General features: G+C 49.9%; 2 protein-coding genes across 6 annotated transcripts in view; one reads left to right on the top strand and one right to left on the bottom strand.

Annotated features, from left to right (window-relative positions):
* The first annotated feature begins 931 nt into the window (after window positions 1–931).
* Window positions 932–11,168, top strand: R3HCC1 (R3H domain and coiled-coil containing 1). The gene is made up of 9 exons (XM_015882846.1): window positions 932–945; window positions 1,245–1,350; window positions 2,764–2,903; window positions 3,534–3,671; window positions 4,331–5,432; window positions 5,809–5,981; window positions 7,064–7,134; window positions 7,883–7,978; window positions 9,644–11,168. The coding sequence occupies exons 1-9, from the start codon at window positions 932–934 to the stop codon at window positions 9,793–9,795; spliced, it is 1,992 nt and encodes a 663-aa protein (XP_015738332.1). The 3' UTR covers window positions 9,796–11,168.
* The window catches only part of LOXL2 (lysyl oxidase like 2), a 39,319-nt gene continuing 32,031 nt past the window's right edge, over window positions 10,253–17,540 (bottom strand). For 4 of the 5 annotated variants that reach the window (XM_015882907.2, XM_015882905.2, XM_015882906.2 and 1 more), the window contains 6 exons: window positions 16,374–16,539; window positions 15,508–15,751; window positions 13,703–13,818; window positions 13,212–13,348; window positions 12,512–12,623; window positions 10,253–11,754 (listed from right to left, as the gene is read on the bottom strand). In XM_015882907.2, coding sequence (XP_015738393.1) covers window positions 11,675–11,754; window positions 12,512–12,623; window positions 13,212–13,348; window positions 13,703–13,818; window positions 15,508–15,751; window positions 16,374–16,539 — 855 coding nt within the window. In that variant the 3' untranslated portion in view covers window positions 10,253–11,674. The remainder of the gene's footprint in view (window positions 11,755–12,511; window positions 12,624–13,211; window positions 13,349–13,702; window positions 13,819–15,507; window positions 15,752–16,373; window positions 16,540–17,540) is intronic. The other variant, XR_001559310.2, reaches the window with a different exon arrangement.

Below are 17,540 nucleotides of genomic sequence, written 5' to 3'. Positions count from 1 at the left end.
AAATCAAAAGCCAAATGGAGTTTGAATTAATGCCTTCCCATCTACGTCTCAAAGCAGTCTAACAAACAGCAGGTATGTGGATTTAGTGCTTGCTTTCCTTTACCTAAAGGCAATGACTGAATGGAACACCAACCCAGCCTTCCTTCCTGCTAAGGTAAGTGAAACAAGCTTTGTATTCACCAAGCCAAGCGTGTTTCCTGCAGCCAGAGGTCAGAGCTGAGCAGGCGTGATGGTCCTTAGGGAGTATTTTGGTGTGTGGGGGGGTAAAGGAAGGAGTTTCTTAGTGCTGTTCTCACTGTGTGTTGCCCACAGCATCTCAGTTTGCCCCCAGACTGCAACCTCATGCTCGAGGGCACAAGGGGCATCTGCATGCATCCTTGTATGGCATAATGCACCTCTAGGGAGCACCCTGCTGTCATAGAACCCTTAGAGTTAGAAGGGTTAAGGCCATCAGATCCCATTGCAAAGAGACATCAGGCTCCAGCAGGGCCTGATCCAGCTTTGTCCCATGGTGGTGGTAGGGCTGTTAGATGGGATCTTTCCATATAACAGTGTTAGGAAGGGAACAGCGTTAGCACCATATAGGAGCACAGAGCCTTGGTGCCATCTAGCTGCTATCCCTTGCATAGGCACAAGCCCAGTGGAACTTATTAAAGGCTTAATTAGCAGCTTCATTAAACAAACTGTCACAGAGTAAATGCTGAGATACAGAGCAGCTTTCAGCTGTCGCAATGTGAGTGCACTGCTTGGTTTTGGACTGAGCTGCATTTATGAGGGCAGAAGGATGCTCTCGTTTGCATTTATTCTTGTGCAGCTGGGATGGTGCAGAGCCTGAACCACTGGGTTAATTAAAGGGTTAATTAAATCAAAGCTGATGCTCTATAAACTGGGAGCTGCTTCCTTCTGAAGTGCTTATGGCAAAGGCAGAGCAATGCTGCCGGTGTGGTAAGGGAGTTAATGCTGAGCTGCTTGATGGCTTCGTCATTCAATCTACAAGGGCTTTCGCTGCCCTTCTGTGGCTTAGCTGGTTTCCAGCATTGAATTTCTCTAAAGCAGGTCCCCATTTATGCAACTTGGGATGTTCTGATTCTATAACACAGTGCTGTGTGGTCAGGCAGCTCAGGGTAGGAGCTACAACCCCCCTCCCCCCCCCAAATAGGGGTGGTACAACCCCTGCCCCCCCCCCCCCCCCGTCCGTCCCCGCCGTTTCCGCACACGTGGCCGCCGCTTCCTGCGGGGTGAAGGGGGGGGATCGAAGTGGGGGGGGGAAGGGAAGAGACAGAGGGGAGGGGGCGGTGCCCGGCGGAAGGGGTCGGGACGGGAGCAGGAGCTGAGGTGGGGGCGGCTGCGGTGAGAGATCGGAGGGTCCGGAGGTATTGGGGGGGTTGGGGGGGCGATTGGGGTATGTGATGGAATGGGGGGGGTCAGGTTATAGGGGTGCCTAGAAGGGAAATGGGGGGGATCAGGTTATTGGGGTGCTTAGAAGAGGAATGGGGGGAGGAGTCAGGTTGTAGGGGTGCCCAGAAGGGGAATGAGGGTGGGGGTGTGTGCGTCTGGTTGTAGGGGTTCCTAGAAGGGGAATGGGGGGAGGGTCAGGTTATAGGGGTGCCCAGAAGGGGAATGGGGGGGATCAGGTTGTAGGGTGCTTAGAAAGGGGAAATGGGTGGGGGGGGGGATCAGGTTATAGGGGTGCTTAGAGGGGAATGGGGGGGGGTGTCAGGTTATAGGGTTGCTTAGAAGGGGAATGGGGGGGGCGTCAGGTTATAGGGGTGCTTAGAAGGGGAATAGGGGAGGGTCAGGTTATAGGGGTGCTTAGAAGGGGAATGGGGGGGGGTCAGGTTATAGGGTGCTTAGAAGGGGAATTGGGGGGGTCTAAAGGGAATAGGGGGGCTCTAGAAGGGGATGGGGGGCGTCAGGTTATAGGGGTGCTTAGAAGGGGAATTGGGGGGGGGTGTCAGGTTATAGGGGTGCCCAGAAGGGGGAATGGGGAGGGGTTCAGGTTATAGTGGTGCTTAGAAGGGGAATGGGGAGGGGGGAGGGTCAGGTTATAGGGGTGCCCAGAAGGGGAATCGGGAGGGGTTCAGGTATAGTGGTTCTTTAGAAGGGAATGGGGAGGGGGGGGTCAGGTTATAGGGGTGCCCAAAAGGAGAATAGGAGGGGTCAGGTTGTAGGGGGTGCCTAGAAGGGGAATGATTGGGGGGGGGAGTTCAGGTTATACTGGGTGCTTAGAAGGGGAATGGGGGGGGGGGGTTTTTGGGGGGGGGATTCAAAGGTTATAGGGTGTGCCTAAAAGGGAATCGGGGGGGGGGTCAGGTTGTAGGGTGCTTAGAAGGGGAATGGGGGAGGGGGGAGGGGGGCTTCGGTTATAGGGGGCCCAAAAAGGAAATAGAGGGGGGTCAGGTCGTAGGGGTGCCTAGAAAGGGGAAATGGGGGGGGGGGTCAGGTTATAAGGGGTGCATTAGAAGGGAATGGGTGGGGGGGGTCAGGTTAATAGGGGTGCCAAAGGAGAATACGGGGGGGTCAGTTGTAGGGGTGTTAAGAAGGGAATGGGGGGGGGGGTCAGGATTGTAGGTGCCATATATAAAAGGGGGGGGGTGCTTAAAGGGAAGGGTTGGGATGCAGCAGCTTGCTCATGTTATGGAGGTGCAGCGGGACTTGCAGAGGCTTTGGGTGCATGGGGTTGTGTTTCAACAGCGTGTCTGTGGGGCTGCAGCAGGTTTGCAGGGGGTTCATGCAGCCTCACGTCTCCCTGTGCATCCCCAGGTCACCCCCAGCCCCCCCTCCGGTCTCACCCTGGCTCTGCGCCCCATGGATGGTGTTTTCCTCTCTCCCAACGAGGATGAGTTTGTGGGGAGGATCGCTGAGGAGCTGGAGCAGTTCATGCTGCAGGGGCAGCATCACAGGTAGGGGCAGCATCTGGCACCGGGATGTCAGGGCTCTGCTCTGTTTCGGCCCTGTGGGGTTTGCATCAGCCCTATGGGGTTTGCACATTGTGGTTGGGTACATTGGCAGCTGCAGAGCTGGGCATTGTGCTGCCATGCTCCCATCCTTCCCAGATGTGTTTGCTGCATCGTTTGGCTTTGTCCAAGCTTTGAGTTGGGTCTCATTCCTGATCCAGCTCTCAAATGACCCCATATGGTCTCAAATGAACCCATATGGGGTTTCAGCGTAGTGCAGAGATCCCACCAGCCAGCAGTGACCTTCAGCATGTGTTTGATTGCTTCTTATGTCAGAGGTGGGAATAAACCATAGCAGAAAACCCATTTGAGTGCCGTGCCATCCAGCATAGGGTTTGTTCACCCATTCATATTTGAACTGCTGCTTTCTGAGTCTGGAATGGGAAGAAGAGGCTGCAGCTTCATGGGGGTGAGGGTAGAAATGAGAGTCTTTGCTGTGGATGGAGCAGAGCTTTGGGCTCCTTAATACCAGGAAGGCTTTAGGGCATAGACTTAAAGCCCTGTGAGTGCTGTGGGGAATGAGAGCTGATAAATACTTGCTTCATCCTTCTCCTTTTCCTTCCTCTGCCTTCTCAGGGTGCTCCTGTTCCCCCCTCTGTCCAGCCGCCTCCGTTACTTGATCCATAGGACCGTGGAGAACGTGGATTTGCTGAGCAGCTTTTCGGTTGGGGAAGGATGGAGGAGGAGGACGGTCATCTGCCACTCGGCCGTGAGGTGCATGGGATGGATTGAGGGGCTCTGGGGGTGTTGTTGTTCCACCTTTGAATCACGGCCTCTATTATAGCACGAAGGGGACAGGGAGCATAGGATGGCTTGGGTTAGAAGGGACCATAAGGATCACAAAGCTCCACCACAAGCAGGGTCACCAACATCCACATTTAATATCAGCCCAGGTTGCCCATCCAACATGGCCTTGAACACCTCCAGGGATGGATGGAGCATCCACAGCCTCTCTGGGCAGCATCTCCCCGCTCTCATAGTAAACTACCTGTTAGACTTATAAACTGCAATACTTACTGCCCTAAGGAGGTCTGTAAATACATACAGCATCACTAATGATGGGGGAAAAAAAAGCATTATGCTTTTGTATAAAGAGCTGAGGGAATAATTGTGTCCTTTGGTTGGGTAAGTTGCCACGTGGGGTGTTTCTATTCCTCATTCTAAGGTTGGAGTGTTAATGCACCTCTTAATAGGCTGTAGGTGCCCTAATATAGGAGAACACAGAAGATGCCAGCAGAACTCAGGCGTGAGATCGTGCTGACCTGTTAAACTTAATGGAAATCAAAGCCTCAGTGCTGTGGCCAACACACAGCCCCTGCATTTCCCTCTCTATGTTGTGCTTCTGCTCACACCTCTCTGTTTTCTACCCCCAGGATTCCCAATGAGACCAATGAACAAAAACCCGCTGCCTCCGCACCGCGACCATCCCGACCCACACAGCCATGGGGCCGTGGTGCACGGGGGGCCCGGCTGCGACACGGTGGGGATGGACATGGGGACACATCCCGAGCCTGTGTGGGGTCAGGCAGGATCAGGAGGCCGCCCCGAAGGAAGCCTGATAAAGCCATATACGTCCCCAAAGCGATGAGGAAGAAAGCAGAATGGGGGCAGCAGGAATTGGGTGCTGATGGGGCACGAGAAGGGGAGATCTGCCCTAAAGCTGCACCTGATGGGGAGGCTGAAGGTGGCCCCGAACCCAGCACAGCCATCAGTGGTGTCTGTTTGGTGCTTGATGAGCAGCACGAGGCTGGGGAGGAGTCGGGAAGAAGCAATGATGGCACAGATAGTGACCGTCCTCCATGCTGCACTGATGTTAGTGAGAGCAGCAGCAGTTCCTCTTGGCAGCACAGTCAGGAGAAGGACTGTTCAGATTCCATCTCTTCCGTACCCAATGAAAACCCAACTGAGCCAGAAGAACAGAACAAGAGCTGTGATGACAATGTTGGACCGGAGGGCAGCAAGACTCCATGCCAGGACCAAAAGAACCACGATGCTGACATAGAGGGGTACAGCAAGAACTCCCACCCATTGGGTGTGCACTGCGCTGATGCCCTGTTGGTGCTGGAAAACCAAGAGAGGAGCTGTGCCGTGAGCCTGGAGAGCAGTGGGAACATCTCAGTGCAAGGTGAGGACGTGATAAACCCAGCGTTGGAGCTGGGCGAGGGTCCTTCTGGACCAGAAAGTGAAGATCAGGAGAGCGGTGCCCAAGAAGAGCCCACCCAACACCCATTGGAAGCACAGGGTGAGGCTGTGTCTGAGCCCATTGGTGGTGCTGGTCCATTGGATCCCAATGAGCAGGAGGAGAACAGGGCAGACATGCCCATGGCCAAGGATGGGGCCAGGGAGCCCACGGGCTTGGCTGATGCACTACAACATGAGCTGCAGTTGCCTAAAGGGGACCAAGAGGAGAATGTGGCCACCCAGAGCCGGGAGCTCGCCTTCGAGGATGACTGCACTGCTGAGCTCCTGCAGGAGGTAATGTGTGCTATGGGTGCTGCCATTGGGTTACTTTGGGGTTAAGAGGGTATTCAGGGCTTGTCCCCCCCATGGGGACATTGGTGCCAGGCTCTGTAGGTGTTTGCTTGACCTGTTGGACCCTTCATGTGGGTTGGAGGGACCAAAGTGGGACCCTGCAGGATGGCTATTGGCCATGAAGTCCCATCTGATGGGTGCCCAGCATGAGCTCTCAGTCTATTACCTGCAGCGTGTTGCCCATAGTTGGGTGTTACATTGCAGTGCTCAGCACTGGGAGCACCTGTAGGGGCATTACCTTGGTTGTTCCCCCACCATCCTTTTGCTCTATGAGTCTTTGCTGTGTTTTTTAACTCATTTCCTTCTCTACCGTTGCCAGATTGTGGGTCATCTCACCGTGAAGGACATCAGCGTCGAGAGGATCACGTTGGATTATTCCAGCTATGGTGACACTCAGGTCCATGAGGCGGATTTTGGGCACGTAACCGAAATCTACGACTTCTCCCCATCACTGAAAACCGAGCACCTGATGGAAGTCTTCTCTGATTTCCAGTGAGTGCATAAAGAGAGCAGTATTCATTGCTGAGTGCACTGCAGGCTGTGATGCTGCTGTGCTGGGTTTTACCCTCCCCTCCCTGCTCTTGCTCCTTATTCTCTGTGCTTTGAAGGATGTTTCCTTGCAGTTTGTGACTCTAAGTGTTCTTTAAGGCTCTGTTGAGCACAATCTTGCCTGCCTGCAGGTTTATCTGTGCTGCTCTGGCTTCATTGGGAGCCTCTGCTTGATCCATAGGAGCCTCTTTGCTCTCTGGTGCCTGTGTTGGGGCTGCACACTTAACTAAGTGCTTACAAAAAGAAAGGGCCCAATCCTGCTGCAGGAGATGCTGTAAATATAGGGAGCAGACAGCATTGCACTGGAGGGGTCACATTGGATTAGCAGTAGGATCAAAGCAAGGTTCTGCCCCATAGGGTGGTCATTGGGTTCATACAGCCCTTCGCAGGGGCTGCATTCATTGGCAGTGCTCATCCCCTTGTGCTGCAGAGCATCGTTTGCATTCTAAACGAGCTGCTGCCTGTTGTCAGTGTTTCCTCTAATCCATTTTCCCTTCCGTTTGCTGTGAGAGTGGAATTGACAGATCTAATTTGAGCTCTCGATCGGGTTTTTATTCCTCCTGCTTCAGGGGAACTCTTTGATCTCCCTGCTCCCCCCCAGCTTGTATTTTCCACTGATGCTTTATCCAATATAGATTTCTGCTTTGGTCTCTTCATCCAAAGCTTTGCTAAACCGCAGTTCTGCTTCTCATTGCAAGTGGCTGAGCACTCAGGTAGCATCCACAGGGCACTGTGTGCATGGCAGTATTGCAAAGGCAGCCCATATTGCAAAGGCAGCCCATATTGCAAAGGCAGCCCATGTAATAGAGGCTGCTTGTTGGCCTTGAGCTTCTTTAGGGGCAAACGAGTCCTTTGGGGGGATCACAGACTGAATGGATTGAATTCTGATCCATTCCCCTCTTGTTGAATGGGTGTAGAGCTTGGATGGAGACACTTGGCGACTCGACATGGCTGCAGGCTTTACATGCGTGGGTTTTTCTTCCTATTAACCAATATTCTTTTATTGTTTCTTTTTCCCATTGTAGTGAGAGTGGCTTCAAAATCCAATGGGTGGACGACACGCATGCCCTGGGGATCTTCTCCAGCCTGTCTGCAGGTGGGGATCTATGGGGCTGCTGGTGCTGGGCACGAGTTTTGCTTCCCCACACTTTTCTTCTTTGCACATCAGACTGGTGTATCTGTAAGGAGTGTAGTGTGGTAGCTCTGCTTTGCAAGATGAATGGGTTTTTAATTGGCTTGGGTAATTACCAGGGCAACTGTTGGATAAGGGAGCTGTTGTATTGCTGGAAATGGCTTTCTGACTTCAGTTTTTGATGTGGAATCATAGGATGGTTTGAGTTGGGAAGGGGCCATTGTGGAATGGCTTGAGTTGGACCTGTAAAGGCCATCTGGTCCATTGCAGCAATGAACAGGGACACCTATAGCTCTTAAGTGCTCAGAGCCATGCCCTGCATGACCTTGTGGGACAGGGCATCCACCATCCCTCATGGCAGCGCTGTATAGAATAGAATCATTAAGATCACAAATGACCTCTAAGATCATTGAGTCGACTGTCAGCCCCTCCCCACCATGGCCCATAGAATCATTAAGGTTGGAAAAGACCTCTACCATCCCCAAGTCCAACCACCAACTACACTCTGTACATGGGATTTGTCCCTAATTATGTTTCCATAGAGCTCTTTCTGCCCAAGGAATGGGTGATGTAGGGTGGAGTTGAGCCCTGAGATGAATTGGCCTTTAGCAGCTCATGGGTTATGCAATGCTATGGCACCATGGGCTGGGTTTTGTGTGATGAAAGCCACCACCATTCCCCTATTGCTGACTTTGTCCTCTGTTCTTTGAAGCATCTCAAGCCCTGGGACGGCGTTACCCTTCATTGAAGATCCGACCACTGATCCATGCAACAAAGCAGTCTAAAACTAAGGCACTTCAGCGACCAAGTAAGATATATACACACACATATATATATAAGTTGCTATTCCTTGTTCTGTGTCCTAGTTGGTCACAGTGACACTTCAAATGGGGAATTTCATATTGGATACCAGTATTCCTTTTTTTAACAGCTTTATTAGCTATGGCAGCATTGGCACCCAACCTGTTACATTACATCTTCCTATGCCAGCAATGCTGCTTGTTGCTCTGACAGCTGAAATAGCCTCAAGTGGGGGCACAAATGACTGACGTATTCACATTCATCTGCCCAGCAAAGTTCTGCCCTATTACTCTGCCCAATTAAAGACAAACCCCAGAGCAGTCATTTCATGGTTGGCATAATTTTATTCAGTATCAGGTGAAGAGGAAATGGTTAAGCTTAGCCATTAACATTGGTTTATTTAGTTGATTGCCTTTTAAAATCATACTGTAATCAGGTATGCTTGCCACAGTAAAGAAATGCCATGAATCTTAGAGCAGAGAGACCGATGAAGGTAGAGCTGTAGTCACTGCATTGACACAGATGTCAGCATGAATGATTCAGAAGGGACACTGTCACAGTTAGAAGTTCCTGAGCTCAATTAAACGTGAAGGAAGTGGTTTAGATTCACACTTCTCACCTGTTCTCATTCAGATTCTCCATCATCTCTACCCCGCTGGCAACGAGTGGGAATCAGGTTTATAAGCTCCAACCTTGCACTCGCTTCAAGTGCCATTTATTTCCAAGCGCGGGTTTGGATCTCAATTAGCTGACAGTGTCTCTTTATTTATCTTTAATTATTCTCTTACCAGCTTTATAAAGAAAGGTTGACAGTTCCTTTATCCAAGCTGTGATGCTCTGAGCCTGCCCCTTTTTCCTTTAAGCTGCTGCTAGGCTGCCTTTAGGAATAACACTTGTGAAAAAGCAAGCAAAGCCCACGTGGCTAACTAACTGGATAATGATTTGCAAACAGTTGCTGATAAATGATCAGATAGCAGCCAAATCCACATTAGGTTGGACTTGGTTCTGGTGTGTTGCTTTATTGAGGATATGGGCCAGGAACTGGAGCTCCCTGCTCCCTCCTGGCCTGATTTTTTCCTTAAGCAGCTGATAGATTTAGCAATTAAAACAAAACCAAACCAGATATTGTTTTTCCATTGGTGGTTTTTTTTTTTTTGAGGATTGAAGCTGTGGGTTTTAGTGAGTTGATACTGAAATGAAACCCCTCTCTGTGTGGCTCTGGGGGGGTTGGATTGTGTGCCTTCATTTTGTTCTCAGGGAAGGGACTGGAGCTGCAAAGTCTTCCTGAAAGCCAATGGGGAACGCTGCACAATCATGGAACCATTGACATGCTTTAGGTCCAAGGTTGGTTTAAGTCAACCAACACAGCCCCATAGAGTCATTGAGGTTGGAAGAGACCAATAAGACCATCATATCCAACCATCATGGACCAGTGGAGGACCAGAGCTTCTTCATATCCAAATACTGTTGCACAGGAACTATTGAAATAGAGGAAAGCCTTTCCAAAAGAACCAACAACTTGCTCTGTAGGGGTGGGATGATTTGCTCATAGTAATGCTCATCCCAAAAGAAGTCAGAAAATAAATGCTTGCTCTTGTGCATCCTACAGTTAAGCCATAAGACTGTTCCTGACCACCCTCCAGCTTAACCATTTTCACTCTTTTTCACCCAGAACTCCTTCAGCTTGCCAAAGAGAGACCCCAGACTGACACGGTGGTGGCAAGGAGGTTGGTGACCCGAGCTTTGGGGCTGAAGCACCAACAACAATGCGGCTCCAGCTCTGAAGGGCTCCTGCCAGAAGGTTTGGACCAGGAGGAGGAATGAACCATCTCCACTGAAAAAAAAAAGCCATGTGTAGATGAGCATGGCTGTGCTATTAAACTGCATGCAGAACAGTGAGTTGCCATGGGGACGTTCTCTTTGCTTTCTGAATCCGGAAGGGAAAAGGTTGAAGGAGAGGTTGAGCTCCAGAGCCCTGCAGTTTGCTCTTCGTGCTGGAGAACACCATGCCCTGCTCTGTTCCAAACCATCTCTGTACTCTGCAGTGCATCAGGAAGTGTTACTTGGTATTAAAGCCCACTAGGAGTTATTGGGAGTGCACCAGGGTGAGGGAAGGGCATCTCAATTGGTCAGAGCATCTGTGGGAGTCAGAAACTGTTCACTGTTTACTCTGTTGTCATATTGTTGTTAAAATATCCCCCATTAGTGGTAGGCATTGAGGTTCAGGGTTTAAAAGAAGCCTGCCTGTGTTGCTCTGTTAGATAGCAAAGTTATTCGTTCGTTAGGAGAAGCTAAACCAGAACTCCACAGTAGCTCAGCTTGCACAGAGCCCAGTGGCAGAGGATGCTCCATGAGACACCTTGAGTTGCAGCAGCAGCAATAGAGCATCCCCCAGACTCTGCTTTAGCTGCACTGTCCTGCATCTCGAGAACAAAATGGAGTTTTCCAATTTCCAGTAGGCTGAAAAACCTCTCCTCTGTGTGTCACCATCTTGGAATACTCCAATAGGCCTCAGCAAGAACCATTAAGCCTCACAACATCCCTGTGAGGTAGGTTTGTGGGTTGAACCCTGTGGATTGAGATGGTTAATTGGCATTACTCCATTAGCTTTATCTGCTTATAGAAGCCTTCTGTATAAAGAGGGAGAAGGAGACTTCAGTACCAGGAATTGGGAACGAGGCCCTGAACTGTCTAGAAATACAAAGTAGGATTTCTTCTTCTATTTTTTTCTGGGTGAAACATTTTATTCAAGTAGCTGTGTTGGAGAACCTGTAGCAATGTATGTCCTCAAACAAACAGAGGAGCACGCTTAGCACCATTGTGAACTAAGTGTAAGAAAGAAATCCTCAATGCCAACTTAAGCAGTCAGAGCATCCCCAGCGATGCAAGCCATGATGTTACCTCTGTAAGGTACAGGGATATGATGCCTTAACTAAACTCATCCTTTAAAAGACAGAGTGAATATCCAGCTTAGAAGGGAACGTGTAGATGGACGTAGGGGCTGCTGGGTGAATTGCTTACTGTGCAGTTCATCATCATGAGGTCTGCCATGGCTTCTGGGGGGTGGTGGAGCTCTGCTGTGTGGGTGTAGAGTTCTGCATTCGCTGCTCCATTGGAGAGATGGTTCTGGGTGTTGGTTGTTGAATGCAAGAGTTTGGCTGCACTATTAAACGATGCTTTAGACTGTTCTGCTCAGAGAGAACGCTTCGGTTTTGTTTCCTTTCCTGTGTTTCTTTGTTAAAATGGAACAACATCAGCGGTGCTGAGGATAAGCATCATCACAAATGGAAGAGTACGAGTCAATGGTGCTTCAGTTTGAGCTTAAAATGAATGGTAAAGACCCACACTGAGGTTGTTGATACCCAACCAAAGGCAAACTGTGCTCACTGGCAGCCCGGAGCTGTGTGCACACATAAAGATGGTCCTGCAAAGTGGAGGGAGAAATCCTGGTGGGGGGTGGGTTGGAGCCCAGTAGAGTTTGAAAGCCTGCTCCCAACACCCTCAGCAGCGGGGATGGGAGATACAAGAGGTCCAAGCATTTACACTGGGAAGGAAGGCAGCTTCGGAAAAATAATTTACCTTGCTAATTCAGAGTTTGATTGGTTGCTTGATTTGTTTTTTTTCTCTTGGCGCAGTGGTTGGGGAAGTGATGGAAGCGGGCAGCCTCGCTTCATTAAATAGTGGGATGGGAGGCGCTGCTGCTCTATCGGGTGGACACTTTGTTATTTGTGAGTCCAATGAAGTGATCAAACTTCTGTTCCGTTTCGTCGCTGAAGGAGCCGCCTGGTGAGCACAGATAATACACGGGGTTAGGAAAGTAGTAGGCAAGAGAAGAAGTCAACGTGTTGCTCAACTGGCGCATTGCAAGATGCTACATGAGCAGAGCAAGGTGCTACAACGTACAGGGGCTCAAAGCAAGTGCTAGAAGAGCGAGGTAGCTCACGGCTAATTAATTTAAGCATTCATTAAGCCTTGCCATGGAATGCAAGACTCTTGCCATAAGATTCTTGGGTCTAATCTATGTGTTTGAGAGACTTGGCTACAGGCTGTCCTCAGTTTCTTGCTAACCTCTGTTGACTATCAGGACTGTGAAATAGTCTCCTCCTTGAGGATGAGGGTAAGTGGGTGCTCTATTAAACAGGGCTGTGTCCTCGCTTCTTGCTAGCTCGGAGACAAAAGCTAAACACATTAAGTATTTCCAAGCTCAGCTGGAGAGCTCATCCAACACTTCTTTGCCCAACTGGAGTGGGTTTGGCTTTTCAAACTGGGTCACAAGCTGCAATACGAGAGGAGTGTTTTCTTCAGAAAAGCAACAAACTAATAAAAAAAGATCAGTAAAATAACCCATTCCGTGAGGAGCTTCAGCCAACCATGGAAACTGGCTTTGCCGTGGGCTTGATTTGGAAGCTGACGGGCATTTGCTGTGTTGAGTTACTTCCCACGTTAAAAATGGTTCAGCTCAGCCTGCAACTTCATTGTGTTTTTAAGTGGTTCTGATGGTTCTTAAGGCAAATTGAAGTGAACTCTGCTGTTTTCTCACCTGTGTGGCAGTTGTACATCCAGATGCGCTGCCCGTCGTATCGACTCCGGCATTTCATCACGTTGTTGGAATAATCAGATTCAGCCACTTCATAGTTGGGGTTGATGACGACCTTAGGAGTGGTGGAGAGACACAGGATAGAGTTAATTGGAATGGATGAGTTAACCTGAATGGATGTGAGGGTTGTCAGCTGGAGGCAGGATCAGGTTTGAGAGAGAATCAGCTTTTTCATTGCAGCATAATCATGGACTGGACAATCTTAATGGTCTTTTCTAACTATTGATTTTATGACCGTAACTCACGTGGGAAGCAGAGGCTCCTTAATTAAAGCCAGATCAAGATCACACCAAAATACACCCCCAAACACCTCTCCATGTCACACCATAGCAGCAAAGACAAAAATAATGCCTCATCCTTTCACTCCTCTGCAGCTCTGGGCTGTTTTTAGAACCAAAGTATTCCCCCCACCTCCTTCCACTTGCACTAAGCAGACTGCAGGCACAGAACTCATACAAACACCCCAAGAATAGCACAAGCAAAGCAAGCATTGCTTACAAACAACCTCAGAGCTCCATTCAAGACAAGCATACATTGCATTCCATGTCACCTATCTGTGTTCCTGGCATTAACTGCACATGGATCATGGAGGGCTACCCAATATGGGCTGCCATCCCTAGTGGATAAACCCATTTTCTTATACCTGGAAGAGATAATCTCCTGGTGGGACGTCGGTAATGTCGATCCATTGGCAGTCAATGTCGTGCCGGTACACATCCCAGCAGCCAACAGTGATCCCTTGTTCACCAAAGTTGGCACACTCGTATTGCTTTTGCACATCTGAAAGGGTTTAAAGCACCAGTGTTGGGTTCTCAGACTGTGTTGTTTAAGGGCGGGTTGTTCTCTAGCTCTCATGGGTAGCAATAAGCTACAGGCATGCAAGTTTGGATGAGGCACTTCAACACCACTTTGCTTAATGCCTTGTATTGAAATGGAGGTACCAGTAACATACATGGGAGGAGCTGCCACCTCTCCTGTGTCATTACCCAAAGGCAAGTTAAGGGATTTCTTGCTTTATGAGAACAAGAACATGCATGCTTTGTAAGTAAATAAGAAGCTGAGGTCTGGCAGCCTCAACACACAGGATCTATAGGGTTTATCTTGTACCATAAAGAATAAGGGAACAAGGCACACCTGCTTCACATTCAGTGTCTTCCAGACAGAAGCTGGCTTTGTGTCCTTCAGCCACCTTGGTCCCATTGAGGTTCAGTAAGTCGTAGTGGGTGAAGACCTCCATGCTGTGGTAATGCCTACAAGACATGGAAAATTCATTAGGGAAAGCAGCTCTTTAATTACTGCCCCTTAGGGGAACCAAAACAATGCAAGTGCTTGGGACCAAAAGGAGCAGAACAAGAGAAACCACAGCCAGGAAACCTCCCCCTGGGCACCATCCTATGCAGCACCGTGTGCTGGCTCCCAGCCCTGGGCTGGTTCACATATCAGGTGCTGAAGCTGTTCCAGGTAGAGCCTTCATAGGATCACACACTGCTTTGCAATGGCAGCAGCAGCCAAGTTATCATTTCTAGTGCGCCATGTCGACCCATAATTAGCAAGGTTAGGTCCGTAATGAGGACAAATCAGACCCCCTGAAGGGTTTGGGTGATGCTGACCTGTTCCTTCCACTTGTTCTATGCCACAATGCTGGTACAGCAAAGCACTGAACCTGCATTGAGGTCAATGGGAGGAAGCAGGGTGCTGCATGGGGTCAAGGCTGGGAGCACTAGCCTGGCCACACTGATGGAACACACTCCATATGATCCCAGTCTTGGCACAGGGAGAAAACCCACAGCACTTGTTGGGAACAGGAGGTCCTGAGATGCACCATAACCCATCTGTGTGGCTCAGGAGGGAGGCAATGCTCACATAACTCAATGCCAGCCCAAATTCAGCAGTGCTGAGCACAAGGGCACAGCTCATCTCCTTCCCAGCTGTAAAAATAACTGTGGCTCAAAGCTTCCAACCCATAGTATTGCAGCACACATTCCTGCAGGAAAAGGGGGCAAGGCTGGAAGGGGAAGAAATGTTTCCTCTAGAGATTAGGTTTCTTTCTACCTCCTTTCCTCCAAAACCAGCAAAACCCAAACCCACCACACGCCAAAAGTCAATCCCTTCTCACTACCTGCTATGGTCCTTCCCATTTTTGTTCCGCTCCCACATCAAAAGGCTCCTGAACAGAAGCTCTCAGTGATGGGGGTGAGGCAACAGGGAGAGAAGGGACGTATCCAAGCTGTTGACTTGTGAGCTGTCTCCTTTGGCAGCCTCTGATAGAAGTTTGAGGTCTCCAGTCTGACTCACTCTCTGAAATATGTCTGAATCACTCAAAGAGGTGTTTACATTCTGCTGTTTACAGACTGGAAAGATTGAAGAGGAATTGAGTTCATCCTCCTCCGTATAAACAGAATCCAGTTTTCAGCACACAGATGGCTCTTGGCCTCTCCCCAATCTCACCTCAACTTATTCAGTCTCCCAATGTCTCCTTTACCCACCCCATGACGTGCTCAGCTCCTTGCAGAACCCACACATTCCCTATTCCAGGGCCAGAGCATTAGCAGAGCTATACATCCATTTGGGTTTCCTCCTCCTGAAACTGCCACCTCCTGTTTCTTTTGGGCTCTCTGCTGCTGAGGTTTTAGCAACACGCATCACAAAAGCAACCTGGCTGCAAGGTATGTGCCCCATCTGATGCTCTGCAGCACTGATGCAGTGCTACCTCCGTCCTGCTTTGCTCATACAGAACAGTGCAAAATGTGAGGGTTCATTGCACTACACAGGCAGAAATCTTACAGCAGTGGCATAAGAGCTGTGCACTCAGTTTCTCAGCTCCCACATTAGAGGAAAACCAACCTTATCCCAAACCATCACAGCAAATGAAAGCAGAACCGCAGCATCTGCTTGGTTCCCACTCCCCATGGTTGGCCAATGGACCCGACAGCACTCACCGATGGCAGTCGTGCCAGACCCAAGCATGACGACCATTTTTGGGGCGGAAATCTGACTGCCCGTTGTTGTGGATCTGGGAGGAGAAACGCAGCAGGCGACGGTACCCAGAGGTGACGGAGGTGTTGACGGCTGAGCTGGCCAAGCAGTTCTCCTCCTGTGCACACTGCAGCATGAACATGGGACGGTCCTCCAGGTAGGCGGTCTGCTCCACCAGCTCGGCGTTGAGCACCAGGTCAGGGGCAGCTGATGGGAAGGAGGTGAGAAATAAGCTGACTGGTTCCTAAAGCATGCCACAGTTTGCTAGAGATGGGCCCAGCCCTTTCCTTGGTCAGCCCCATCCCGCTGTTGGGGAAGGTTCTTTTCTTCTATGTGTCTCAAATACAACAAAATGAACTGATGCCCAGGTTAGGGTGGTGAGGCACTGATATGGAGCCCAGAGAGCTTGTGGGTGTCCTGGAGGTGCTCAATGTCAGGCTGGATGGGGCTCTGGGCAACATGATCCATTGGGAAGCAGCCAACCCATTTCAGGAGGTGGCAATGGATGGGCTTTAAGGACCCTTCCAACCCAACCATTCAATGAGTCTATCATTTTTAAGGACCCTTCCACCCCAACCCATCCTATGGTTCTATGATCTTTAAGGACCTTTCCACCCCAACCCATCCTCTGGTTCTATGATGTTTAAGGACCTTTCCAACCCAACCCATCCTACGGTTCTATGATCTCTAGGGACCCTTCCACCCCATCCCACCCCCTATGGTTCTATGATCTTTAAGGAACCTTCCACCCCACCCAACTATTCTATGATCCTATCATCTTTCAGGACCTTTCCAACCCAACCCAATCTGTGGTTTCATAACAACTCACTCTCTGAGCAGGACACTCCAGCACCAAAGCGACCTCCTCCTCTAGGACAAGAGATGTCAGCTCCATCATGACGACAGTGGGCCAGAGACATCTCCGTCCCTGAGCACTTGACCCCACTCATGACCACGCTGTCAGCACTGACGTCTCCATGCCAGTACCAGGTTTCCTGAGCAGAGGGATAGGAAAAAGCATTATCACTCCATTTCATGGGCTGCTGGGGGGATATTTGTGTCTGCTTGTAAATAACTTGTCTTCTCCCTCCACAAACACCAATGCAAAAGCTTGCATCAGGGGCAGATTTGTTCTGTGCCCTCTTTTAAGGGACTGGGGTTGCTGATGGAGCCATTGGTACGTGTCAATGCAGATGAATGGAGGCAGAATGATCAGCATCTCTCACCTTTTCAAAACCTTTTGTAGCCCAAATGAAACTGCAATGGCAAAGCTTGGGCAAAGGGAAAGGGCAGAAAGAAGAAAGAAGAATTCTGGTCCTTGCGTTAGTGTCCAAACTGGAAACGTCTCTAGGAAAAGAGAACCCATCTGCACCAGTGCTTCCATTGCAACAGGCTGTTTGTTAACCCTGTTAGCAACGCTCTGCACACAGGGCTGCCCTGTTCCACACAGTGTAGCTTTATGCTCACAGAGATGGTGCAGCCGGGATACGCATAAGAGCCTTTTCTGTTCTAAATACCGACAGTCTCAGCTAAAGGAAAAAATGTCTTGTTTCTCGCTGGACACTCAGGGCTGTGTCAACAGAGCTGGAAAGGCCAGCATTGAAGGGACGTGGCTATCCACAGCTCTTGTGCTCTGCTTGGCAGCTGTGCAAGCAGTCAGCTGGAGGAACCAGCTTACAGCAAAGCTCCAACCTCCTCCCTCCTAAGGCATCAGACCCTAAATTCCCTCTGTGGCCACGAGCAACACTTAAAACCAGTGGCAATTTGCCTGCTCAGGAGCCTGGTATGTCCTCCTGGCATCCTGGCCTGGTACAAGCTCAATGCATGGGACACAGCACCCAAATGCCCCAGGAGGAGATGCTCTGTGCTGCTTTTTGCTCCTGTGCCCAAAGTTCTGGATTTCTGGCATCTGTATGGGGGAAAATAGTTTTCCTTCCATCACTGAAAGCACACTTGAATTTTATTTACTCAGTGACAGCGTGAGCCGCATTTTCCC

This window comes from Coturnix japonica, chromosome 22 (genome assembly GCF_001577835.2).
Source record: "Coturnix japonica isolate 7356 chromosome 22, Coturnix japonica 2.1, whole genome shotgun sequence".
Lineage (NCBI taxonomy): Eukaryota > Metazoa > Chordata > Aves > Galliformes > Phasianidae > Coturnix > Coturnix japonica.
Note: the sequence above shows the minus strand (reverse complement) of the source record. Positions and strands in the feature narration are given on the sequence as shown.